Source organism: Carettochelys insculpta, chromosome 17 (assembly GCF_033958435.1).
Source record: "Carettochelys insculpta isolate YL-2023 chromosome 17, ASM3395843v1, whole genome shotgun sequence".
NCBI classification, from domain to species: domain Eukaryota; kingdom Metazoa; phylum Chordata; order Testudines; family Carettochelyidae; genus Carettochelys; species Carettochelys insculpta.
Window position 1 is genome coordinate 33,024,294 of NC_134153.1, and position 27,190 is coordinate 33,051,483.

The 27,190-nt window shown below is 48.5% G+C and overlaps 1 protein-coding gene across 4 annotated transcripts in view; it reads left to right on the plus strand.

The window, feature by feature from the left end:
• Positions 1–27,190, plus strand: part of LOC142022025 (rho GTPase-activating protein 39-like) — a 119,996-nt gene that overhangs the window by 38,543 nt on the left and 54,263 nt on the right. For 3 of the 4 annotated variants that reach the window (XM_075011430.1, XM_075011432.1, XM_075011431.1), the window contains exon 2: positions 1,410–1,808. The exons of the other annotated variant lie outside the window; for it this stretch is intronic. In XM_075011430.1, coding sequence (XP_074867531.1) covers positions 1,410–1,808 — 399 coding nt within the window. The remainder of the gene's footprint in view (positions 1–1,409; positions 1,809–27,190) is intronic. 4 annotated transcript variants of the gene reach the window in all.

Sequence of the window (27,190 nt, forward strand, 5' to 3'; positions counted from 1 at the left end):
TTTTTTGGGCTGATCTTGGAGTAGCTGGTTTCTGGGTATGCATCTGGCCCTGTCAATTTGTTTTTTTACTTCTCCTGGTAGGTAATTCAGGTTTATGAATATTTGGTAAAGTTCTTGTAGTTTTTGGTCTCTGTCAGTTGGATCAGAGCAAATGCGATTATACCTAAGAGCTTGACTGTAAACAATGGATCTAGTCACGTGTGCAGGATGGAAATGAGAAGGGTGTAGAGTACACTGTAGTTACGGATTCTAGTTGCCTAGCAACAATTTCCCGCTCTTTGTTTTCCTGCCTTTTTTCCCCTGGGCAAGGAAGAAGAAACCCCTTTTAAAATGGAGATTGCCCTGATGTTAGAACACACAAGATGGGGTAACCCAACAGTTCAACTGTTTACAGAAGCTTTTAGAAATTCACAATTAATACCAGACCTGGGAGCTACTCCTCTCATGGATGTGGGTTAATAGAGCATGGGGAGAGCTCTCTGCCACCCTTTCACTCTGAAGTGCTGCTGCAGCTGCGCTCTAGAAGCGTAGATGAAGCCTAGCCCATAATTTACACCTTTAAGCCAGTGTCAGTCTGTGGGCAGGACTGGCCTTGAGAAGCCATTTCCTGCAGCTGGGCAGTGTGTGAAGTTTTGCCTGGGAGGGTGGCTGAAGGTTCCCTGACAAAACAGCAATAATTGGTGACACAGGGACCCTTTGTTTAAGCTTGTGAAAGCCATGGCTAGATATTTCCTGACTCCAGTGGGAATGCCCCAGGCTGGGTGCTCTGCCCTCCCATTGTCCTCCTTGTGTGTTGTGGCCCTTTGTTGTCCGGAGTGTGCCCTTCTCTGCTGTTTCCTGGGCATGGGTGCAAGGCCAGACTGAAAACCAAGGCTTTTCTTTTTGTGCTGTTCCACTAGGAATCAAGCCCTTTTGAGGCTGGAGGGCTCCATGGTGACTGGAGAACACCTAGTGTGTGTGAAACAAATGGCTAATCCAGGAGAGCAGCACTAAGTGGGGAGGCGGGGGCTTTGGCCACATTGTTTAAAACCTGTGTCAGTGAGTAAGGGCTGTGTTGGAAAAAGGGGTCTGTCAAGGACTGAGCAGCTGCCTCCCTTTTCTTGGGGTGCTGGGGTGACCTTCAGAGCCTGACACCTCCTGGGCTCCTCCAGCTGGACCCATGGTAAGGTTTTATCACACTGCAGTTCCCAACAACAGGTGGGATGTGAAGCACTGTGTAGGCTCCTTCCACCAAAAAGGTGTTAGCCCTGTATACCTACTTCACAGAGTCACCCTGATGCTGACTCCTGAGCCTGGATGCTACTCCCAGGTCACAGGCTGACCCAGGGATGGTCAGGCATGCCCCGGGGGTACTCAGGTGTCCTTGGGTGTCCAGCCCAGCTTGACTGTGCCATGCTTTGCTCTTGCAGCTTGGATTGGGTGGAGATCATCGAACCCCGCTCTCGGGAGCGAATGTATGTTAACTTGACCACTGGGGAGTGTGGCTGGGAGCCCCCTCCCAACCAGAGAGTTCGCCAATCAGACCAGAAGCAGTGGTGGGAGCTCTTCGACCAGAATAACAACCGCTTCTATTACTACAATGCCATCACCCAGCAGACCGTCTGGCACCGGCCACAGGGCTGCGACGTTGTTCCATTGGCCCGACTCCAGGCCATGAAACGAAGGTCCCAGTATGACTGCAGGGGGCTTCAGCACATGGCCAGCGCGAGCAGCGATGGGAGAACCAGCTCCGTCCAAACAACTCTGCTGCAGGAGTTGAAAAAGAGCAAGGGACATGGCAGCTCAGAGAAGAGGCCAGAGCCTGGAAGGTAGGGAAAACTTTGTGCTGTCCACAGCTTTCTCCTGTGTTACTGCCATGCAGGCATGGGCTGCTGGCAAGGCAGCTGCATGTAGCACACTGCAGTCTGGCTAAAGTGCTAGGATTAGGTGTAAAGGTGAACTTGAGTGCAGCTGGGGCTGCACAAGGGAGAGGCTGCCAGGAAACACTAAGCTACTGAGCAACAGTCTCAGGCTACCAGCTCCTTATGTATAGGGTGCTAGGTGGTAGATCAGGGCAGAGCCTCTTGTTCTGCTCCTGGGTCTTGGACTGGCAAGTCCCTTTCGTGTCACCACTCCCCAGTCCTTTGTCTTGCCTGTCCTAGCTGGGCTGCTGTGAGGCGTGTGAGTGACAGGGAGCCGTGGCAGAGCTCACAGCAGTCACTTGCACATATCAGCCAAGAAACAAGAACTGCATGCTAGTTTGTCGGGCGCAGAGGCTTTGGTTTTGCACTGAGGAACTGGTCTGACAAGAGACCAGTGTTTCTTGGGATTTTGCTAGCTGCCGTGATTGCTTTCCCAGTCCCCAGCCCTGCTGTCAACATGGGCACATCTCCCCTGCCTTGTGCCTGGGCACTCCTTGCACATTGTGCAGTGAAGGACTGACGTCCTGGGAGGGAGGTCAGGAGAATCCCAGGCGGCCTTTGCCTGGGCTCATGTTCCTGTTGTGCACTGTGCTCAGGTAGTGTGGAGATACGAGCAGGGTAAATTCCCCAGAGAATTACAGTTGGTGGCACTACAGCCCAGAGGAACAAGCAGACGCACACAAATGTCTTCTCCCTCTTCCTAAGGCAGGACATAGTCCTAAAGCCCCTGAAAGAGAAATCTGGTGCTACACCTTTGGGATCCTGTAGTCTGACCTCCTGGATAAGCCAGGCCAGAGAACCTTACCTCACAGTTGCTGCAGAAAAGAGAATTACTTTGTCCTCAGTATGTTTTGTTCTCTGCCTGCTTTTCCACTTGAGAACTATGCCATGCTGGGGAGGTAGTCCACCTGATGGTCTCAATACCCAGACAGTCAGCACAAGTGGGGCTCAGCCACATCCTAACGGGGTTAAAAGCCAAGGTTGGAATGCAGCTGAAACAAGCTCTGGTTCTGTTTATACTGCATGACCTAGCCGTTGTCTCCTGCTCCCCCTGCACGCATGCTGAGAGCGTCTCTCCCTTCTCTGATCCCTTTTACTGCTGCTTTTCTCGCAAGGGGCCAGCGGCTTCTTCTTCTTGTGTTTGTTCTCCTCCCATTGCCAGCACTACCCAACCCCTGTTTCTGAAGCAGAGTCCCAGATGTACCAGGTGGAGTGCATTTTCTGACTTTGAGAGCGGGTGACTAGGGCTTTGATAGTCCTGAGGTGTGTGCGTATCAAATGACAGCAAGTCTTTGACAGACAATGGCATGTGGGACTCATGCTACTGCTCTGTGAACAGCAGTGTAGACATTGCGGCTCAGGCGCTGAAGCCTCTGGAGGAGGTGGATTCAGAGTCCAAGCTGCAGCATTTACATAGGTGTTAGCACTATAGCCTGCTCCTGACTCTCTCAGCCTTGGCTGGGGGCTCTCTGCCATGGGCTGTGATGATGTACCCCAAAAAACCAGAGTGATTTCTCTTATTCCAGCACAAAGCTCCAGGCAGCAAACAGCACCAGCCCCTCTATGTTCAACATGAGTGACCAGTGGTGCAACCACCCCACACCCTGAATCACAGGACAGGAGCACATTGAGGACAAAGAAAAGTAGAAGCCACTTTATCCTTTTCACAGCAACTGATTCTGAAGACAAACATTCCATAGGTGCTGGGAATGAGGGGCTGCAGGGTCATGCAATGTGGCTGTTCACAGGAAACAAAAGCTTCCTGTTGCCACTGTGAGGGTCAAGCAAGCCGTCACCCCTGGCTGTGGGGAGAACTTACCTCCAGCCCAGAAAATGGGAAGGCTGGTGGAACTTCGGTCTCTGTCATTGTTCTGTCACTGCCCATCTTGGAGTTCAGATCCAGAGATGGGAACACAAGGGAGGAGAGAGACCCAGTACAGTAAACCCCCAACCTACATGAATTTGACTTGTGTGTTTCTTGCATTAACATGAGTCAAATTTGTTGCTGGGAGTTTGCAGGAGCTACTCCAGCAGCTCCAGCCCTGGAGGAGCCCAGTGGCCTCGGGGCTGGGAGCTGGCCGAGCACAGCACTCTGCAACTGCAGGTCCAGCCCCAGGGAACTGCTGGCTGGGGGAATCCCTGGCAGCAAACGGGCTGTGCTCAGCTAGCTCTCAGCCCCTTTGCTGCTGAGGATTCTACAGTTCTCTGGGGACTGGAGCTGGTGCACCCAGCTTCCCCCAGCTGAGGGAGCTGGGGACCAGACAGGCACAATGGCGTGACTGCCCTTCCCAGCTTCCCCCAGCTGGGGGAGCCAGGGACCGGACAGCGGGGCAGCCAGGGGGCTGACAAGTGCAGTGGCATGGCTTCCACCAGCATGGGGAACCAAGGGCTGGAGCTGCCAGCAGAGCGCTGCACCACCTGGCTGACTCAGAGCCCTTTTGCTTCCAGGGTTCCCCAATGCCAGCAGATCCCTGTGGTTGCAGCTGGTGGAACACTGCACTCAGCCACCTCCCATCCCCCTTAATGCCAAGGATTCCCCAGCCCTGGTGGCTGCCTGGGAGTAGAGCTGGCTGCACTGTCCCCACCTTGACTTAAGTGAAATTTGAATTATGCCTGGTTTCTCAGGAACATAGTTCACGTGCAAGTCAGGGGTCTACTGTAATTTCAAAACCAAAGTCAACCTTTTGCCAGCAGTTCTCCTAAGGGAGAGCAAGTCACTCTTGGGGTGAAACAGGTGGCCTGGAGCTATCTGTGATTGTGCCCAGTCCTTCAGCCCACATGCTGTTGCTCTGGCCCTCTGCCCTGCGGCAGGGGAGAGTGTTGGCTCTGTTAGGTTACACCTGCCCTAGCTTGTCAGGCTGGCCTAGGAAAGAGAGTCTCAGGTTTCAGCATGGCAGTTGTAGGAAGCTTGTGAAGAATAGGAGTAAGATGAATCCAGAAATAGGAAGGTGAAATAGCAACCCATGTACTGGCAGGGGAGTTCTGCCATAGAACGAAGAGAGTCCCAGCTCGGCCCACACCAACAAGTGACTGTCCCCTCTGCCTGGCACTGGATTGATTTGGACTCCAGGCAAGAGAGAGCCTGAACTCCAGCTGTGTGACAGATCTATGTCTGGCTGGCTGGGGAGAGACTCCACAGAAGCTGGTGGGAATTTGCTGAGCTGGCTCTTGCTGACCTGCGTGCAGAGTCCCCAGCATGCTCTGCCCACTAGAGCTCTCAGCTGGGAGATGCTCAAACCCAGAGAGCACAGCTGGGCTTGACAGCCCTCTCTTTGTTCCGGGGTTCTCCAGCCAAAGAACTGCAGTCGTGACTCATCTCTCACACTGATGTCCCTGGGGGAGCTTGTACATCACCCTAGTGTATTCATTTTGATTGGGACTAACCATGTCAGTGCCCCAGTCGCTGTCCAGCATCAGAGTGTTAGACGAAGGGTTGGGGTTGGTATCCAGAGAATTCAGCTTGTAGATACACCATTAAGCACCCTTTGTAACCTTTTATCAAAGCTAAAGGAAAGAAGGGGAAACTATGTGGATGCTTGAAATGTAAACTATGCAATAGGATTTTAATTTTAACAACCTCCCTTCTTTCCTTTTCCTGCAGTAGGCAAGAGTTCTAGAAGGAAAAAAGCATATTGTTTGAGAATCACCAGATAGTATTAAGGATTGCAATAGCTGCCCTTTGGGGAAAGCAAAAAGGTAGTAGAGATGGACTGGAGCTATTGTGCTTGTAGTGCAATCCTGTTTCATTGCAGGTGGTGATTTGTAATCAGTTGGCCTGGTAGAGGTAGTAATGTCATCTAGGTTCCTTTCTCTGGCCTGGTCTGTTCAGGACATCTCTCAGGATTTGAACAGGGAAGGTTGGGGTTCCTAGAATATGATGGGGGTGGAACCCATGATGGTGAAGCTAACGTAGAACATACAAATAGCTACACAGTGGTCCATTGAGCCCAGTATACTGCTTCTAACAGAGGCCAATCTTAGGTGCTTCAGGGTGGAAGAACAGAGCAGGGCAAATACTGTGTGATCCATCCCATGTCATCCAATCTGTAGAAGTGGGTATTATCCATGAAAGCACATTACTTAATAAATAAAAGTGTTAGTATTTAAGGTCATAGAGGGCTACCTGCTTTGTTTTGCCTGGACTGCGCAGGCTGTTTGGTTTTGCCCCGACATAAGTTGCAATCCCTCAGAAATGTTCACTCTCCTGCATTTTGCAGTCTTAATTCAGACTGGCCATGGATCATGGACATGCTCTTTCCAGGGCAGCTGTGTGCACAGCCAGGTTCCATGTGAGAGCACAGGCAGCCCTCCTGCTCACGCCCCTAGCCTTACTCACACAGGATGCAGCTCCTTTGTTTCTTAGCAGTCTGTTCTGAATGAGTTTCCTCTTCTATTGTAAAAACAACCCAAAATACTGCTCACCACAGATCAAAGTCACGCTATGTTTTAGCATAGTGACCCCTGGTAATTGTTCTGAGCTGCACGACTGGGAGGTGGAGGCAGCTGCTATTGCATTGCCTGCTTGTCAGTGCATTTACTTTGGCTACAGTCCCACCTGACCCACCTAACTCTGCCCCTTTGCTCATTTCAGGGTTCACAGTGCAGAGATCCCTGGGCTGTGATGCAGGTTCCTGTGCTCTCCTTGGGAGCCACTGAAACTAAGCAGTTTTTGCTTCCCCTACTCCAGCCCTACTTCATGTGCTGCAGATCTTTCTGACTGGCCAGGGGTAGCCTGTGGATAGCCTTGATGTACGTTGTAGCCCAGTAGCACTGGGAAGCTTGAGCAGCCTGCAGTCCATCTGCAGCAGTGTATTATGAACCCTCTTTTTGGGATACCACTCTTCTAGTCTCTTCTCTATTTGGTCCAAGGGGCAGTGTTCCCAGTAGGGGGTTCTGCTCAGGCCTAATTTAGTCCCAGTCTGAACTCTAGGAGGCCACAGCCCATCTGAATTCGAATGGAGCAGGGTGGAGCGGGATGGGACGAGACAGGACACGTTGAAGTTGTTTCCAAACCCAGCCTTGGTACAGATTGGGGTTGGTTGGCAAGGTGGTCACTGAACTGCATTACTTTGTTTCCTCAATGGAACTGCCAGGATTTATATGCTTCCTGACCTTGCTCTTGTCCCACTGACTGTTTCTCAGTCCAGTGCTGTGCACACAAAGAGCTGCTGGTTCCCCCTCCCCCAGGCTGCTGCCTCTTCACTCTTAGGGGGTGGCTTGGGCAGATTTCTTACTCCCCATACTGCATATCATTGGCCATTGCGGTCATGAGGCATGGGGTGTGTGCCCCATGTCTGCCAGTCCACCTCTGGCCTGTGGGATTGCATGATTTGGGCCATATGCTCTCTGTCTGCTAATCCACTGCTAGCCTGTGGGATCATGTAGTGGGGCAGTCCACTACCAGTCTGTGGAGTTGCGTGGTGGAGACTGCCAGCCCATGAGTGTCATGCAGTAGTGGTCACCTGCCCCTGAGGAGGGCTCTGCATGGTGGTAAGTGACTGTGTGCCCAGCTTCTCTCAGGTGCCCCCACCTCTCTGCACTGTGTTCCGTGGAGCAAACGGCATCACAGCTCATCTGCATATTTGTTGTGGAGCACGTAAAGCTTAGCAAGGTGGCAGTAGCAGCAAGAGTAGGTCATGCAGCAGCCATGTACTAAGACAGGAGGTACTCTTACACGTAGAAGAGCACGAATCGTTGGGCAAAAGTCAGCATGGTTTCTGCAGAGGGAAGTCGTGTCTAACTAATCTATTAGAATTCTTTGAAGGGGTTAATAAACATGCAGACAAGGGGCAGCCAGTGGACATAATATACCTAGATTTCCAGGAAGCCTTTGACACGGTCCCACACCAAAGGCTTTTATGTAAATTAGGCGGTCATGGGATAGGAGGAAAGATCCTCTCATGGATTGGGAATTGGTTAAAAGACAGAAAACAAAGGGTTGGAATAAATGGTAAATTTTCACAATGGAGGGGGTAACTAGTGGTGTTCCCCGGGGGTCAGTCCTGGAACCAATCCTGTTCAACTTGTTCATCAATGATCTAGAAAATGTGGTAAGCAGTGAGGTGGCAAAGTTTGCAGATAACACCAAGTTGTTCAGGACAGTCAAAACCAAAAGGGATTGTGAAGAACTACAAAAAGATCTCAGCAAACTGAGTGATTGGGCAGCAAAATGGCAAATGAAATTTAATGTGGGTAAGTGTAAGGTAATGCACATTGGAAAAAATAACCCAAATTACACGTACAACATGATGGGGTCAAATCTAGATACGACAGATCAGGAAAGGGATCTTGGAGTTATAGTGGATAGTTCTCTGAAGACATCCACGCAGTGTGCAGCAGCAGTTAGTAAAGCAAATAGGATGTTAGGAATTATTAAAAAAGGGATAGATAATAAGACAAAAGATATCATACTTCCCCTATATAAAACTATGGTACGCCCACATCTTGAGTACTGTGTGCAGAGGTGGTCTCCTCACCTCAAAAAAGATATATTGGCATTAGAAAAGGTTCAGAAAAGGGCAACTAAGATGATTAGGGGTTTGGAACGGGTCCCACATGGGGAGAGGCTAGAGAGACTGGGACTTTTCAGTCTGGAAAAGAGGCGATTGAGGGGCGATATGATAGAGGTATATAAAATCATGAATGGTGCGGAGAAAGTGAATATAGAAAAATTATTTACCTTTTCCCATAATACAAGAACTAGGGGACACCAAATGAAATTGATGGGTAGTAGGTTCAAAACTAATAAAAGGAAATTTTTCTTCACACAGCGCACAGTCAGCCTGTGGAACTCCTTGCCGGAGGAGGCTGTGAAGGCCAGGACTCTATTAGGGTTTAAAAAAGAGCTCGATAAATTTTTGCAGGTTAGGTCCATAAATGGCTATTAGCCAGGGGTAAAGTATGGTGCCCTAGCCTTCAGTACAAGGGCAGGAGATGGATGGCAGGAGATAAATCACTTGATCATTGTCTTCTGTTCTCCTTCTCTGGGGCACCTGGCATTGGCCACTGTCGGCAGACGGGATACTGGGCTGGATGGAGCTTTGGTCTGACCCAGTAGGGCCATTCTTATGTTCTTATGAGACTGCCTGACCCAGCCTGAGTATGCTGGGTTATTTTCAGTCAATCCCTATGTGTGCAGTTGTGTCCCTCTGAGTTTGGTTCTGGGGGAAGGCTCTACGGTACAGTACCCAGCATAGTCCCAAATCTCCAGCATGATGGCAAACCAAACAGCCCCGTCAGCATTTTTATGTACCTGTTCCTCTGAAAACTTACTTGCTTCCTGTGCAGGTTCCCATGTTTGCTGGTTCTCCCCACTGAAAGGGCTGCACTGTCACCCATCTCACGTGGGATCCCATCTGGACCTGCTCCTGAGGCACAGTTCCTATGAATTCCTTGGCTTTCCATTTCCTAGTGACTTCTTTCTGTCTTCTCTTCGCACTTAGGGCCCCATCCTATTCTACTGCAGAACACCAGCTCTGTTTGTTTCCTTTTTACTGCTTAATAGGTTTTACCTAGGTTTTACCCTTTTGTTTCCTCCAACAGTGGAATAAGAAATAGTCTAAGGCCTTGTCAGCACAACCACTGGCCATCAACCTACATTACGTAACTTCAGCTATGTGAACAACAAAGCTGAAGTTGATGTACTTAGGTCTGCTCACCAGACAGTCCAAACACTGTTGTCAACTGGAAAATTATATCTGCTTCGGAAGGAGATGGAGAGATACCGATGCAATATACTTGGACTGGCAGAGATGCATTGGACGGCTTCAGGAGAGATGTGCGGTTGTGAAGTCATTTGGTCAGGAAATGAAATGAAGCATGAAGCAGGAGTTGGATTCCTTCTTAGCAAAACAGCCAGAGGAGCATTATTAGGATACAAACGGGTGAGTGCAAGAATGATGGTAGTGAGATTCAAAGCAAAACCTTCAAATTCTCAGTCACTCAGGTATATGCACCCACGTCAGACAGTACAGAGGAAAAGATTGTCAAATCTTTATAGAATAGCCCAAAGACGGTGGAGGAGATACCGAAGGAAGATGTGCTGATCATCGGAGGAGATTGGAATGCAAAGGTTGGAACAGATAACGAAGGTTGGGAGAGTGTCATGGGAAGGTTTGGATATGGAGAAAGAGGAGAACGAGGTGAGAAACTACTAGAGTTTGCTACAGAGGCTGAGATGGTGATCTGCAACACTAGATTCCAACAAAAGGACTGTAGGAAGTGGATATGTCAATCGAATGACAGGAAGTCCAAGAACATGGTAGATATTATTTTGGTAAGAAGAAGATGGGTAACATCAGTACAGTAGCGCCGAACTTTCCAAGGACCAGATATAGACTTGGACCACAGTCTAGTTATTGGAAACATCAAGATAAAACTCAAAAGGTACAACACAATTTAAGAAAAGAAGAGATGTGGTGAGGCTAGGAGAGGAAGAAACAGGGAATGCATACAGAGCGGCACTCGAAGAGAAGATTAAGAATATTGCCAAAGAGGAAAAACCTAGATAAAAGAGTTGCAGGGATAGCCATGGTAATAGAAGAAGCAATTGAGCAGACTGTTCCAGAAGAAGAGACAATCAAGAAGAAGTGGATTACGCAGGAGACACTGAAGTTGGTACAAGAGAAGAGAACGTTGAAGATCAGAAGAGATGTTTCTGAGATGACAGAACAGCAATGTAGGGTGAAATGCAATGAGATGAAGAAAGCAGGCAGAAAGGATAAGGAGAAATGGTTAGAGGAGCAATGTGAAGATATAGAGAGGTATTATGGTCAATGTAAGACGAGGGAGGTGTGTAAGATGATTTGGAATATTAATAGGAAATGGCAACTGAAGCAAATGGTGATCAAAGATGAGAATGAAGTGCTCATGAACAGGAAGAAGATAGTGCAGTTGTGGACAAGATGTTGCACTGATCTATATGAAGCACAGTTGGACTGAGTGTCTCAGAGAGACTGATTGAGGAACTTAAAGAGATATCTCCACTGAGCATAGAGAGCGAGACGGATATTTCGAAGGAGGAAGTAGAAAAAACAGTGAAATGACTAAAAAACAACAAGACCCCTGGAAATAAGATCACGGGAAAGATGATCAAATACGGTGAAGAAAGTATGATTCAGGAAATACACCGACGATGTAATATAGCATGGAAAAAAGGGAAGGCACCTAAGGAATGGACAAGATCTGTGCTAGTGACAACACACAAGAAAGGAAGTATGTTGGAATGCAAGAACTACAGAACAATTGCCTTAGAGTGTTATCTAGGCATGGTGCTGATGATGATACTGAATGAGAGACTAAAATTGCAGATGGAAGAACATATAGCAGCCGAGCAAGCAGGGTTCAGAAAAGATAGAAGTACCATACAGCAGATGTTGGCACTAAGACTGATAGTGGAGAAAGCACAACGAAAGAACAAGAATGTATACGCTTGCTTCTTTGATTTTTCAAAAGGTATATTTGACAGTATAGATCAGAAAGTGACTTAGCAGTGTTTGAGTCGTAGGGAGTGGGTAGCAGACTGATACAGTTATTGAAGTATATCAGCTACAATGTGGTGGTAGCGGCGAGAACATGAGGGGAGTTGGGAAATTGGTTTAAAACAGTTAGAGGTACGAGATAAGGAGATCTAATATCACCAAGTATCTTCATCACACATCTGGAGAGAGTGATGGACAAGATCAGGGAAGAGGTAGAAGGAATATCTGAGCACGGGAAAAGAATTAACAACTTGAGGTTCACAGATGATATAGTTATCATTGAGGAAGGTGAGGAGAAGCTAGTGAAAACGGTGCAGGTGCTTAATGAAGGAGGGAAGCGGTATGGACTGATTATGAGCATTGATAAAACAAAAACGATGGTATTTGGAAAAAGGAAATAGGAAGGAAGACCGGTGTAGATGGTATTGAACTAGAAAATGTAGAGAAGTTCACATATCTGGGGAGCAACATAATGTATGATCTAGACTGTAAGAAGGAAATAGCAACTAGAATAATGAAAGCAAGAGCAAGTTTGAAGGCAATAGATAAGATCTGGAAAAAGCAAAGCGATTACCTTAGGAACGAAGCTGAGCATCTTGAAAATGTGTGTATTCAGGAGCATGTTGTATGGATGTGAGACATGGGTGAAAACAAAAGATTAGAAAAGAAGAATATTGGCATTCGAAAGGAGTTGTTGTAGAAAGAATCTGAGAATAGGATGGATGCAGAAGATCACCAATGAGGAATTATATAGAAAGATACAGCCAAAAGAGAACCTGCTGCAGAAGTTTATCAAATGGAAGCTACAACTATTTAGGCATATTTGCAGAATGAATGATGAACGACAAATCAAGACCCTGGTATTTGGTATAATGGATGGTTCGAATAGGAGAAGCAAACCCTACAGAGAATGGATAGATGCTGTACTAGATTGGAACCTAAGCCACTCCGCACTGGCCAGGGAACGATGGGAAGGAATAGTCAGAGAGGCATCAGACACCAACGGGTGCTGAGCCCACAGATATTGATGATAATGATGATTGGTGAGCTGTGAGCACCCCTGCTTTTATACACAGGTATTGGGTTCAAAGTGGGAAGGTGGCAGAAGCCCAGAGGTAGGTGTCAGAAAGGAGACCTTAACAGGGTTTAGATATTGTGAGGAATGGAGGCAGGGAGAAATGGAAAATTATGATGGCTTCGTAGGAGCAGCAAGAAGAAAAATAGTGGGAAATCTGCTTAACATCTTTGTCATTTGTACACCAAGGTGAAGAGCATGGGCAATAAGGAGGAAGAAGTGGAAGTCTTAGTACACAGGCTAAATTGTGACTTACTTGGCATGCCGGAGTTGCTGGGGTAAATCTCAGGTCTGAAATACTGGATGTAGCTTATTCAGGAAGGACAGGCAGAGAGAAACAAACATGGAACTAACTCACTGCCCTAATCTGTTGCTTCTCAAGATCTGTTAATACAGCATCTTCGCCACCGGCTAACAGTGGTTGCCAGATCTCTGCTCTTCTACCCTTTTGTGGGAGTGCTACCTGCTACTTCCCATCAGTCTGTGTCCAGGGTACAGGATCTTTGTATGCATATAAGCGCAGACAGTTTGAACTCATTGCAGATATGTAACAGAACAATCAGCATTTTTTCCTGCCTTGGTTTCTAGTTTTGTTGATGTGTAGTTCTGTAGAATCCAAAGCTTCAGAAGTGTCTTGTCTGGGTAGTAGTCCAGTCCCTATGCTCATGTAATGAGTTTTTGGTTGGACACCAAAACCATGAGAGTTTTAGTGCCTTTTGGAGTGTTAGTGACAGTGGTTAACCTCTCAGCTCAGAGGGATTCCTGTTATGAGATGATGGTGTTGCCTGTTTGTCTTATCCCATCTACATGTTCTGTTCCTTTATTCCTGAGGAGCCTGCTGTACATGCTGGAAGTGCAGGGTCCTGGCTTTTTAGCTAGTTGGAAGAGATCAGTTACACTCTGCTCCAGGCTGGTCCTTAAATATCTTTGGCCTCTGCTGTGGAGTAGAGGGGGAGATGCCTCTGAAGTTACGTTGAGAGAATAAGACATTTGTTCAGCAGCAGTACATGGTGGAGCCTGTAAATCCCTCGCTCACCCAGATGTGCACCTCGTTAGCGCTGTTATCATTAGTGCTGTGCTCCCACCTCCCTTTGCGATTCGGTGGATCTGCTTGGGAGACTGGCTCCTACCTGTAAGATGGCTTTCTCTGTGACTCAGCTGTAGTGGAGTAGAAGCCCCACCCTGGCTGGTTATTTTCTGAGAAATGTCAAGAGGTGGGAAGAAAATAGCTGTTCCTGTCATCTGATAAATGTTTGACTTGGGGCAAAGAGGAGGCAAATTCCCCAGTCCCTGCCTGGTCCCCTGAAGGACCGGAGCAAATGTGGGATCCTGTTAGCCATCTGACACAGAAAACACCTCTCTCAGGTAGGAAGTGGTTTCTGTTTGGAAACTCTTTTTTTGCCTTCAGTATCTTCATTAATGTGAATGTAAAAGGTGCAGGGCGCCAAGCTCTGGGCTTCTTTCTTTCATTGTCAGATGGGAGAGCTTGTCTCTGGACCAGGGAAGGAGTGTTCTGAGGGTCCAAAAGTGGTGTCCTGTGGGGAGAGTCACAAAGGGAATACTTGTGCTTGGACGTGGGACAGACGCAAGAAGTGCACAGCTTTAATATCTTAGGGGAACAAATTAGAATCTGTCTGTTACGGCTGTGTCAATATCCATGTGAAGCTGATACATGCACAGCCCTTTCTCTCCCATATGCAGGCTTCTCATGGGCCTCTCAGGAAGGGGTGCTACTCCCCTTGCTGGGAGGCAGAGTGAGGCCAACATTCCACACAGAACAGGAACTGCTACCTTTCTATACAGTACAATAGTTGAGCTGCAGCAGGACAAAGTCTGCAGAGCAAGTGCTCTGCTATAGCTCCTGTGTAGTTCAGAGAGAGCTGCATTTCTGTATTAGAGCTCTTCAGAGAGTAAAATCACATGCACCTTTGGGATGGTGCAAAGTACCCTAAGGAGCTAACAAGACCGTTGGCAGAACAATGCAAGCAACCTGGGCCATTATTCTGATTTAGAGTTGAGTGTGGGCAGTTTGTCTAGCAGCATACAGACTGACCTGTCCCTGAGGACAGCAGCTGTCAGGCATGTATCAAGAGGGAGGATATCTAAGTTATTTCTCATTTTCCTGAGAGATGATTAGTATGATCCAGCCTCCAGCTTTGCAGGACAAAGCTGGGCAGGACTTTCATTCCTCCAGCTCTCTCTTTACTTGGCAAGTGAATTTCTGAGAAGCGTTGTATGCTGCAGACAAGTCAAGCTGTTGGAGCAAAAGCCAGGGCAGCGGCTGAGAGCTGATGTGGGGTCTGCAAAGTGATGCAGGCAGGTTCAGTTCCTGCTGATAGAGACTGAGCAGACTGGGAGCACCGATGTCAGAATCATCCTCATCTCCATCCCCTGGAGATTCCCAAACTGGACATGTTGATGGGGAAGTGTGCTCTCCCCTGGGGTGATCAGAACCTGCCAGTTCCGGGGCAGAGGCTCTTTCAATGCTGAAAGGGAGGGGATGTTGGTGTCCATCCCCAAGCACTTGCGGCTGCGCTGAGGCATGGCATGTTTCTATCAGGATGTTCTCGTGCAATGTTCCTGCTGGGAGCTCAGTGTGAGTGTCTCTAATCGAGGCAGATATGACTTCTGCCATAAGCCTTCCAGATGAGTGAAAGTACACACTGTTGAATGGACTTTTGGCCAGCCCTGGTGGCCCAGTGCAGGAACTGACCCAACAAGACTGCAGGTTGCTCCAACAAGCAAATGTTTCTGGTGCTGCTTTTACTGTTTTTTGGCTGACCTTGTCTCTGTACTCTTGACCCAGCCCTAGGGAGTGACCATACCAAATCAAGACACCTTCTGAGGAAGAAAAATGCTAATTCAGAGCCCTCCCCAGTGTTGCTGTTGTGGTTCTTCCCACTAGTGCAGGAACACCTGTGCTGTTGGCGCTGCCTTCTTGGGGAGCTGGTTGGGGCTTTGTATTGTTGCTGTATGTGCGCAGTATGTGTGCACTGTAGGTGCATAGGGTGGGTGTGTGCAGGCTGGGCAAGTGTGTGCACATCCGGTGTTTGGGGGGGTATGCATAGTGGGTGTGTGTGGACAGGATTTATGTGCACGTCTCTCATTTCCTGCTTGGCAGGGTCTGGGCACGCACAGGTTCAAGAGCGTTCTGCCCCACCTGTGTGCTGCACAGCGGTGACCTTGAAGCAGCAGGGGGATGTGAGGAGTGCTTCCCAGAGGCAAGGCCAGTCTGAGGTTTAGTGGGAGGGGTTGCTGCTTGGAGGCCGGGGGAGGGGTTGGTACTGGCGTGACCCTTAGAGCTCTGGCTTGGTGCTGTCTGTATGAGAGTGAGCAGCTGACTGCATCGGTATACCTGGCTTCCAACCAAACTTCCAGTCTGCTCTCAGAGTGTGTCTCCGCACCAAGCACTGAGGCATGACGCATCTGTTGCTGAGCTGGAGCCAGGCCCTGTGCCAGCAGACATGCGCTCTGCGCTCTAACACTCTGCAGGTGACCATTGCATCCCGGGAATCAGCCTGGTGCTGCGCCACTGCAGAGTACACAGGCAGTCTCCAAGCAGCCATGACCATTTCAACAGAGAGAGGGAAAAATCAGCTGCCTCATGCAGGTTGGGAGAGCAGAGGCAGTACTGCATCAGAAAGAGGGTAGTAGGGGGCACACACAGCAGCATGAGAGGTAGTACAGGGGCACTGGAGCTATTTCTAGACAGCAGACAAGGTTTGATGTGGGGTTTGTATGTCAAACAAATCAGTTGGTGGGGGCAGCCGAGGGGGCGTGGTAAGGAACTGGTCTGTCCTGCGTGAGAGAGAGAGCAGGAGAGGGGTTTGGCCTCCCTACTTCTGAGGAAAATCTGGTGTCCCCATCCCCCCACTTCATCTAAGTAAACAACAGGCTCTCCTGCTGCCCCAGGAGCCTCCCTTGTCTCTTTTAGGACAGACGCCTCCTCCCACAGTCAGAGCTTCCCTCCCCTGCTAAAGATGGATGCAGCTATTTCTAGCGCACAGACCTTGAGGAAGTGTCTGAGTAGGAATGCTGCCCAGGAACAGTGGATATGGGAGCTTGCTCTCCATACAGCATGTAATTAGTGAACAAGAGTAGTAGTATGTCAACCCAGCCTCTGGCCCAGCACCAGCCTGGCAGCTCAGCACATAGAATCACAGATTATGATTGGAAGAGAGCTCAGCAGGTGATCTAGTCAAACCTTCTCCTCAAAGCAGGACCAACCCCAACTAAATTATCCCAGCCAGGGCTTTGTCAAGCCTAGCCTTAAAAACCTTTAGGGAAGGAAATTCCACCACCTTCCTAGATAAGCCATTCCAGAGCTTCACCACTCTCCTAGTGAAATGGTTTTTCTTCTTTGAGTAGTATCCCCGTGGGTGCTCTTCTCTAGATGTCAGTGCGTCCTCGTGCTGGAACTCAGAGATTCTTGGATAGCTGTGGTTTCCCCTGCTTCACGTGCTCAGTAGTGCCTCCTTGTGCTGTCTGGCACACTCACGGTGTGGACTCCTCAGTTCCTCATTCCTTCTCTACCATCCTCAGCTGTAGACTAAGCTTCGTCCTCTCTGCAAAACAATTGGAGTTAGCGTTCGTTTGATATTTCCCTTTCTCCAAGTTGCTTTTCCCTGTCGGTTAATTGTTCAAACCAAAACAGAAATAAGTTTTTTCATAGAGTGAGTGAGTTAGATGTGTTGCTGTGTCATTGACATGCTGGGCTCCCTGGGCTTCAAGAAATGTGACATTTGCAGGGAACCTATGCCAGTCTCAGGAAGCATGGCCATCAGCATTAAGTGCCTTGGGGAAGACCTAGTCCTGCATGCACTGCTCCAGTTTGACTGCAAGGACTCAAAGACTGAGCCAACAGACTTAAGACCTACCTTTATGAGAGGTTCCTCCAGCTGGCAGTCCCTGAACAACTGCCTGTGAAGGACTTGCTGTCAAAGACTAAAGGTACAGACCCTAAGCATCCCTCTGCCTTGGCTACCACCTCCCCTGCACCAGAGCTGTCCGCAAATCGTTCCTGGCCTCCAGTGCCATTCCCGCGGGCCATGCCAGTGGGAAAATCTGTGTCAGCTTCACTGGCACTGTGCACCATGGCACTGCCCAAGAGCATGCTCTCTGAGCCGAGCCACAAGCATTCAGCGCCTCCAGCAACATTGGCACTCCCAGCTCCAAGTGCACTGATGTCAGGGCACAAAAGGTCATGGGCGCCAAGCACAAACGACAGCTTTCTAAGTCACCATGCCACCAAAAGGAGACAAGCATCAGCACTGCAGCAAACTAAAAATGCAACTCCACCTTGCTCTTGTGTGGGGTCCTCCACGGCACTGAAACGCTGTCACACCAATGCGCCATCAGCACTGCTTGCACTGGAGCACTCCCCACAGTCCTCGCAAATGGACATTGGCGTACCAAGTAAATCATCCTCAGTGCCATGCCACACATTACCGGATCCCAGGTACTGCTGTTTCATGGCCCTGCCTGCCTCATTGCAACTTTCGCAGCACTCAGATTCGCTGAGAGCAGCCTCCATCGCCACACCCTTCCACCTTGGCACAGTTGCAATTGTCATGGCATCCCGGTACTAAAGGCTCCCCCTCGGAAGGGGGACTGGATTCTCCACTCCACCTCTCTTCATCCTCACCTAATAATGCGGTGGTTTCAGTATCACCTCCTCCCACAGATGACACCAGGGCCTTCCAAGGCCTTTTTCAAAGCGGGGCCCGGGCCCAGGACAAAGACCTGCAAGAGGTGCCTGTTAAGCAGTACTAGCTATTGCATACACTGCAGCCTCCTTCCTCCTCCAGGGTAGTTCTCCCCATGCATGAGGCCATACTGGATCCTGCCAATGTCCTCTGGCAGAAACCAACTGCCATCTCTCCCACAAACGAAGTGGCAGACAAAGTATTTTGTTGCATCCAAGGATGTGGACTTTCTCTCTATACATCCACCCCTTAACTCTTTGGTGGTGGATGCAGTTCATAATAGTCATTCTGCTCTATGTCGTAGGACAAAGCTAGTAAAAAGTGGGACATAATGGGGTGTAGCATGCATTCCTCAGGTACTCTCGTTCTACATGCAGCCAATTACACAGCTATGCTGGCCACTTATGACTACCAAAATTATTCCAAACGTCAAGAGCTGATTCCAGTGCTGCCCAAGCACCAACACCAGGCCCTCATCGGTATTATCTGGGAGGGGCACACAATTGCCAGTACAGCAATACAGTCTGTGATGGACATCGTGGACACGGCAGCCCAGGTCACAGCATCCACTGTTATGCACTGTATGTCCAGGCTCCAACCTTTGGGGGTCCCCAAGGAATTACAGCAAAAAGTGGAGGACCTCCCTTTTGATAGACAACATCTATTTGTAGGAAAAAAGTCAACGTCCTCTACTCTGTGAAGGACTCCAGAACTATACTGTTTACACTGGGCTTATATACCCCTCTGGTCAAACGACTTGCTTTTCTTCGTATCAATGGCTACAACAACATTTTTCAAAGCAGCAGCAGCAACAACTCCATTTTGAGCAACACCCAAGGAACAGACCTCAATGGTGACACTTTGGAAGACAGCGGCACTAACAGTCCTCGGCATTGCCCTCCCGTTAACCACTGAAGCAGCAATTTTGAAGGTGTGGTTGAAAGTCTTGGGGATCATGTAGTTCAGGCCAACTTTTCCACAGGCCAACCTTTCCATCACCATCTCGGCCCCTTTTTACATGGTTGTCAGGCCATCACTGCAGACAAGTGAGTTCTGGCACTGGAGTCCCAGGGTATTCCATCCCTTTTACCTCCACACCCCCTACCCACCCTCCTACCTTGTACCTCTTCAGGGACCCTTCTCATGAGCGTCTGTTCAAGTGGGAGGTTCAACATCTCTGCATGTGGGCCATCAAACCGGTTCCCAAGAAGTTTTGGAGCAGTAGATTCTACTCCACCTACTTTCACAGTCAAAAGAAAAATGGAGGATGGAGACCAATCCTGCGTTTAAGGAGGTTCAACAAATATGTCCATTACCATCACTTCAGGATGGTGACTCTCACTACCATTATCCTGGTTTTGGATTAAAATGACTGGCTGGCAGCTCTCAACCTACAAGATGCCTACTCTCATATCACCATCCATCCAACACACAGACGCTTCCTCCACTTCACAGTGGGACCCTGCCATTACCAACACCAGGTCCTCCTGGCCTCTCCACTGTGCCCAGGGTGTTTTCCAAAACACTGGTGATGGTAGCCATGCACTTGCGCTGACAGGGGTCATCATCTTCCCTTACCTGGGCTGCCTCCTAAAGGGTCCATCGTTCATTGAAGGGCAACACATGGTGCACACCACCATGACACTTTTGCTCAGTCTTATCTGCCACATAAATTGTGACAAGTCCATGCTCCAGCCCATGCAGTGTCTGGAGTTTATACAAGTGCACATAAACAATGTCACTTTCAAGGCCACAGTGCCTATCCAATGGTTCTGAACCTTGTGTGACTTGATTCAGGTGGCACTTTTGTCACCCACGGTCACAGTTCATGTTTACTTTGTCCTGCTAGGACACATGGCTGCTACTACCCATGTAATCAAGCTGGCCAGACTCCACATGCACTGTCTACAGACATGGCTAGCCGCCTGCTACACCCTGGCCAGGTGCCCTCTCTCCAAGTCTGTGACTAACCTGCCACTTGTCCTTGCATCACTCAGGTGGTGGATTTGTCCAGGCAGTGCCCTCACCAGCATAGCTTTTTGGCAACTACTGCCATCCATTACTCTTACTACTGATGCCTGTCTTCTGGGCCCGGGGGCCCCTCAGGATTCCTGCACAGAGCAAGGCAAATGGTCTTCCAAAGAACAGATGCTCCATATCAACTTTCTGGAGCTCCAGACAGTTTATTATGCATGCATTTCCAGCAGCTCCTGGAACACAGGTCAGTCAACATTCTTACCGATGACACCACCTGTACATATTACATCAGTCACCAAGCGGGGGGTACAGTCCCCATCTCTGAACACAGAAACCATGAAGTTGTGAATGTGGTGCATTGGCATTGAGTCACTCCCGTTGCCACCTACCTTCCCAGTGTACTGAATGTGGTGGTGGCTGCCCTTAGTCGATCATTAGCCACCATCACGAGTCGGAAAAAACACAGAGGACCTCAACCACATGTCTTGCCTTGGGGGCCACTGCTATATGGGCCTGTTTGCAATCCGCCTCAACAGAAAATGTCATCAGTATGGTTCCAGGGCAGACCTTGAGAAGCACTCTCTAGGGAGATGCCTTTGCCATCAAATGGGATGCACCTCGCCTTTACACATTCCCTCTTCTTCCCTTAATTCACAAAGTATTAATCAAGGTCAGGCAAGAGCAGGCCCATCTCATTCTGGTAGCCCTGGCGTGGCCCAGGCAGACTTGGTACCCTTACCTCTTTTGGATGTCAATAGTGGCTCCCTATCCCTTTCCTCCTTGCCACAATCTCCTGTCTCAAAACTTCAGCTGCACTCTCCAACCTGACCCTCTCAAACTACTTCTCCTTCATTGCTCCAAGATGCCAAAACCCTATGCTCTGAGGGGATAAAAAAGGTTCCCATCAATAGCAGATGGGAGTCCACATGTAAATCTTACCTCTACAAGTGACAGCAGTTTTCCCATTGGATGGGCACTGATCATTCCATGCCACCTCATGCTGCTCTCCTTCCTGTGCTCCTGGACTATTTACTCCACCTACGTGAGTCGGGCTTAAGCCTTAGCATGGTCCGTGTACACAATGCAGCACTGCCAGCATTCCACCAGATGTTGGATAGATACTAGTTCCTCACCCATCCTATTCCCAAACGTTTTCTGACAGGTCTCCAAAACGCCTTTCCATCAGTTCATTCCCAGGTCCCTGTTTGGAACCTTAACCATGTACTTCACTGCCCCATAAAACTGCATTTTGAACCCATGGCCATTTGCTCCTGGCTGCATCTGTCCATGAAGGTCTCATTTCCACTGGCCATCGTGTTGGCCAGGAGGGTCGGGGAGCTTACTGGTCTTATGGCTGAGCCCCCCATATTGTCTTTACCAAAGATACTTACCCTTCAACCTTATTCCAGATTTTTCCCAAAGGTCCCTTATTCATTCCCCATCAATGAACCTGTTCACTTGCAAACATTTTTCCCTATGCACGTGGAATAGCACACCCTGGACATTCACTGGGCCTTGGCCTTCTACATTGACCCTATGAAGCCTTGTCGCAAGTCTCCGACAATCTTTCTGTCTTTCACAGAGCAGTCTACGAGCTTCCCTGTTTCCTCTCGATGGCTCTCCAAGTGGATTTCCTCCTGTATTCATACCCGTTACATGATTCATGACAAGGAGCTCCCAGGAGCTGTCACCACCCACTCAGCTCAGGTGATGTCCTCTACTACTGCCTTTCTCGAAAATGTTTGGACATTTGCAAGATGGCCACATGGTCTTCCAGTAATATGTTTGCTAAACATCGTTCTTTCATCCTCCATTGCTGCTTCTATCTAAGTGGGACAAGTGGTGTTGTCTACTGTGGTTGTTACTGAGCTCCCAACCCACCTCCATTCTGCAACTACTGTTTTATAGTCACCCAGAGTGGAGCATTCCCAGGGAAACTACTCAAAGAAGCGGAAGTTACTCACCTTGTGCAGTAACAATGGCTCTTCAAGATGTGTCCCCCTGCGGATGCTCCACTTCCCTCCCTCCATCCCCTGCTTTGGAGCCTCCTGCTCTAATTGTCAGGTAGAAAAGGAACAGAGGAGCCCATGCCACGTGTGCACCTGATAGCATGAAGAGGCGCTACTTCATATGCGCAGCATGGGATACCATGGCTACAGCAGAATCTCCAAGCGCCGGTGTGAAGATGCACTGACATCCATAGTGGAGCACCCACAGGGGGACACGTCTTGAAGAACCATCGTTTCTGCACAAGGTATCTTCCTCTTCCTCCTATCCAACCTAGACCTCCCATGCTGCATGTTGAGACTGTTGCTCCTTGTTCTGACATCTGCCACCACTGAGACAAGTTTCACAGGCATAGCTGTGTTATTCTTTTTCAGCACAAGGAACAAGGAGTCCTATTGCACCTTAAAAACTAATTAATTTAGTTAAAAAGAAGCTTTAGAGGACTGCAGCCTTCTTTGTCAGATGCACGGAAAGGAACTTTCGTTTTGGCACGGGGGTGTGTGTGTGTGTGTAAAGATGGGAGTGTTACACAGCTCTGTGGAGGACTAATGCTAATGAGGTCAATTCAGTCAGGGTTGGGAGAGCAGAGGCCATCGGTCCCAGCAACTGATGAGAAGGTGAGACTCCCAGAAGAAGGAAAATTACCTTTTGTAGTGAGCCAGCAATTCCCAGTCCCTGTTCAAACTCAGTCTGATGGTGTCAAATTTGCCTGTGAATGCCACCTCTGCAGTTTCATGGGTCAATTTGTTTTTTTTTTTTTGTTTTTTGGCTTATATATGGCAAGTTTCAAGTCTGTTACTGAGTGTCCAGGGAGGTTGAAGAGCTCTAATGCTGGTTTTTGAATGTTACTGTTCTTGGTGTCTGATTTGTGCCCTTTTGTTGTGTTGTGTAGAGAGTCTCATTTCACCAATGTAGAAGGCAGAGTGGCATTGCTGGCACATACTAAGTTAGTAGATGTGCAGATGAATGAACCTCTGAGAGTGTGGTTACGACCTATGATAACGTCATCAGGGTATATATGTAGACAGAGCTGTCATTAGGGTTTATGGAGGGACGGGTTCCTGGGTCAGTGTTTTCATTGTGTGGTGTGAAGTTGGCAGTGAGTATGTGTTTCAGGTTGGGTGCTGTCCATAGCAAGGACTGGCCTGTCTCCCAAGGTCTGTGAGAGTGAGGGACAATGTTCCCTCTAATCTTTTCCATCCATGTGCAGATTTTTTTATATATGCACCGAGGCGTGTGCAAATGTGCACCAACAGTAGAAACAAAACTTAGATGTGCATGTGCTGCTAATCAGCTGGGTGGCATTTAAGTCTCTCCTGAGTGGCTGCACAAGTGCACAGCTTAAAGGGAACACAAGCGAGGAATCATCATCTCGGATAGGCTGTGCTGGAGAGATTTTTTGGGCTGTAAGCAATGGCCAGTAGCATTCTGTTCCTTTCTTTCTTGGGCCTCTCCTGTAGTAGGTGATTTCTAGGCACCTTCCTGGCTGAGTCAGTCAATCTGTTTCCTCATTTGTCCAGTGGGTATTGTAGTTTTAAGACTATTTGATAGAGCTCCTCTAGGTGTTTGTCTGCATCTGAGGGTTTGGAGTAAATGCCATTATGTATTAGGGCTTGGCTGTAGACAGTGGATCATGTGATCTGTTCTGGAGGAAAGCTGGAAGCAAGTAGTAAGTATCATGGTCAGTAGGCTTCCAGTATAGAGTGGTGTTTATGTGACTGTCACTTATTTTCACTGTAGTGTCCCGCAAATGGATATCTCATATGGACTGGTCCAGGCTGAGGTTCGTGGTGGGGTGGATATTGTTGAAATTGTGGTGGAATTCTTGAAAGGCCTACTTCCCCTGGGCCCATATGAAAAAAATGTCACCAAAGTAGCACAAGTAGAGGAGGGGCACTAGGGGACAAGAGTTGAGGAAGCATGGTTCTAAGTCAGCCATAAAATCGTGGGTGTATTGTGGGAACATGTGGACATGCATAGCTGTGCCACTGACTTGAAGGTATAAATTGTCCCAAAATCTAAAACGTTTGTGGGTGAGGACAAAGTCCACACACCAGCCGTGCTGTGGCCTCATTGGGGATACAATTCCAGATGGCTTATAGTCCATGCTCATGTGGAATGTTGAGGTAGAGAGCTTCTACATTCAGAGTAGCCACAATGGTGTTTTCCGGAAGATCACCCATGGATTGTAGTTTCCTCAGGAGGTCAATGGTGTCTCAAAGATAGGAGTGCTGGTAGCATTGGTCTGGAAGAGAGAGTCTATATGATCAGATGCTCCTGCTGTAAGAGTGCCAGTGCCTGAGATGATGGGGCATCCAGGATTTCCATTACTGAGCATAGCCTGGCTCCATCCTCCTTGGAACTCCCATTCAGGTAGTTGGAGATTTCTACAAAACCTCTCCTTTCTTCTCTTGTACAGACTAAATGTGCCCTCCTAAGCCATGTGCCACGGTCCCCTAATTATTTTTGTTAACCTCTGCTGGACTCTAATTTAGCCACATATGTTCTGTAGTCAGGGGCTCAACACTGGATGCAGTACCTCAGATATGACTTCACTAGTGCTGAAGAGAGGGGAATAATCACTCCCCTCAGTCTGCTAGCAACGCTCCGACTAAAGCAACCAATGTGCTTTAGCCTTCTTGGCAATAAAGGCACTCTGCTGACTCTATTCAGCTTCTCTATTGTAATCCCCAGGTCCTTTTCTGTAGAACTACCACTTAGCTAGGGTGACAGTCTGTCCCATATTAGAAATGCCAAACCCTACTTATTTTTTAAAAGGGACTAATTGTCCTGTATTTGGGCCTTCCCCCACTGACCTTTTCTGCCAGCAGCTGAGCAGGCACAGCTGCTGGTAGGAGTCATTTCCCTGCGCCTCAAGGAAGCGGGGGGAACATGAGGGGGCTACAGAGTCTCTGCTGCTTCCCTGGGGATCTGGGGGAGGGCTGGCAGCTGCCGCCTCCTTCCCAACTCCCCAGGGCTTGGTGAAGCCCAGTGGGGCCATTCCTCCCCCGCTTTTCTCCCTGTCCCATATTTGGACATCAGGGAGCTGCTGGGGGTCTGTAATATGCCCTGAAGTGGCTCCTCTGTGTGGTCAGGCCCTGCAATGCTCTGGGTGGCAAGCCATATTTAGGACAGGGGGATATGGTCACCCTACACTTAGCCAGTCTGTACCTAGTCTGCAGCAGTGCTTGGGATTCTTCCATGCTAAGTGCAGGATTCTGCACTTGTCCTGACTGAACCTTATGAGATTTCTTTTGGATCAATTCTCCAATTTCTCTAGGTCACTCTGGACCCTATCCCTGCCCTTCAGCATATCTACCTGTCCCCTCAGCTTAGTGTCATCCATAAACTTGCTGAAGGTGCAATCCCTCCAATCACTCAGGTCATTAATGAAGATGTTGAACAAAACCAAGCCCAAGACCAACCTTTGGGCTTCATACCACCTGCCAACTAGACATTGAGCCATTGATCATTACCCATTGAGTATGGCAGTCTAGCTAGTTTTCTCTCTAGCTTACCGTCCATTTATCCAATCCATACTTGACTTGCTTGCAAGAATACTGTGGGAGACCGGACCAAAAGCTTTGCTAAAGTCAAGGTATATTATGTCCATTGCCTTCCCCATATTCTTATAGCCAATTACCTTGTCATAGAAGGCAATCAGGTTGGTCAGGCATGACTTGTACTTTGTTACTCCATGTTCATTGTTCCTGATTACTCTTCTCTCCTCCCAGTGTTTCAGTGTAATTCTTGCAGGACTTGTTCTATGATTTAACCAGAGATGGAGGTGAAGCTGACTGGTCTGTAATTCCACAGGTTATCCTTCTTCCTTTTTAAAAAAAGATGGGCACTATCTTAGCCTTTTTCCTATCATCCAGGAACTCCCTGATTGTCACACATTTTCAGAGAAAATGTCCAATGGCTCTTCAATCACATCATTCAACTATTTCAGCACCCTCACATGCATTGAATCCACCCCCATGGATTTGTGCATGTTCAGTTTTTAAAACTAGCTTTTAACCTGTTCTTTCACCACTCAGGGCTGCTCATCTCCTCACCATACTGTGCTGCCCAGTGCAGCTCTCTGGGAGCTGACTTTGTCTGTGAGGACCAAGATAAAAAAGCATTGAGCTTTTATTACTACCTTATCTGTCACTAGGTTGCTTCCCCTGTTCAGTAAGGGTCTCGCACCTTCCCTGACCACCTTCTTGTTGCTAACATACTTGAAGAAACCCTTCTTGTTATCCTTGATGTCTCTTGCTAGCTGCAACTCCAGGTGTATTGTGACCTCCCTGGTTACATTCTGCACGCTCGAGTAATATCTCCAACAGCAGCTCTTCCAAGCCTTTGGGTTGCTGGGAGTAACTTTGCTGCTGAAGACTCTCTCATTTCCTTTTTACAAGCCAGGCTGTGAAGCTGACATAGGCTTTCCTGCCTCAAAACTGAATTCCTTTGAGGCTAGTCTTTTTCCACAGTCTGAAAAAATACCTCTGGGATTGGTAGTTCCTGGGGATCTCTTCTCTTTCCCAAGCACTCAGCTAAGGTCACTGGGCTCTGGGTCAGTGCCAAAAGAAGGAGAGGAGAGGGAGATGTTTTCATATAATCATAGAACACTAGGACTGGAAGGGACCTCGAGAGGCCATCGAGTCCAGCCCCCTGCCCTGATGGCAGGACCAAGTACTATCTAAACCATCCCTGATAGACATCTATCTAACCTGTTCTTAAATATCTCCAGCGATGGAGATTCCACAACCTCCCTTGGCAATTTATTCCACTGTTTGACCGCCCTGACGGTTAGGAACTCTTTCCTAATGTCCAACCTAAACCTCCTTTGCTGCAGTTTAAGCCCGTTGCCTCTTGTTCTATCCTCAGAGGCCGAGAAGAACAAGTTTTCTCCTTCCTCCTTATGACTCCCTTTTAGATACCTGAAAACCGCTATCGTCTCTCCCCTCAATCTTCTCTTTTCCAAACTAAACAAGCCCACTTCTTTCAACCTTTTTTCATAGGTCACATTCTCTAGACCTTTAATCATTCTTGTCGCTCTTT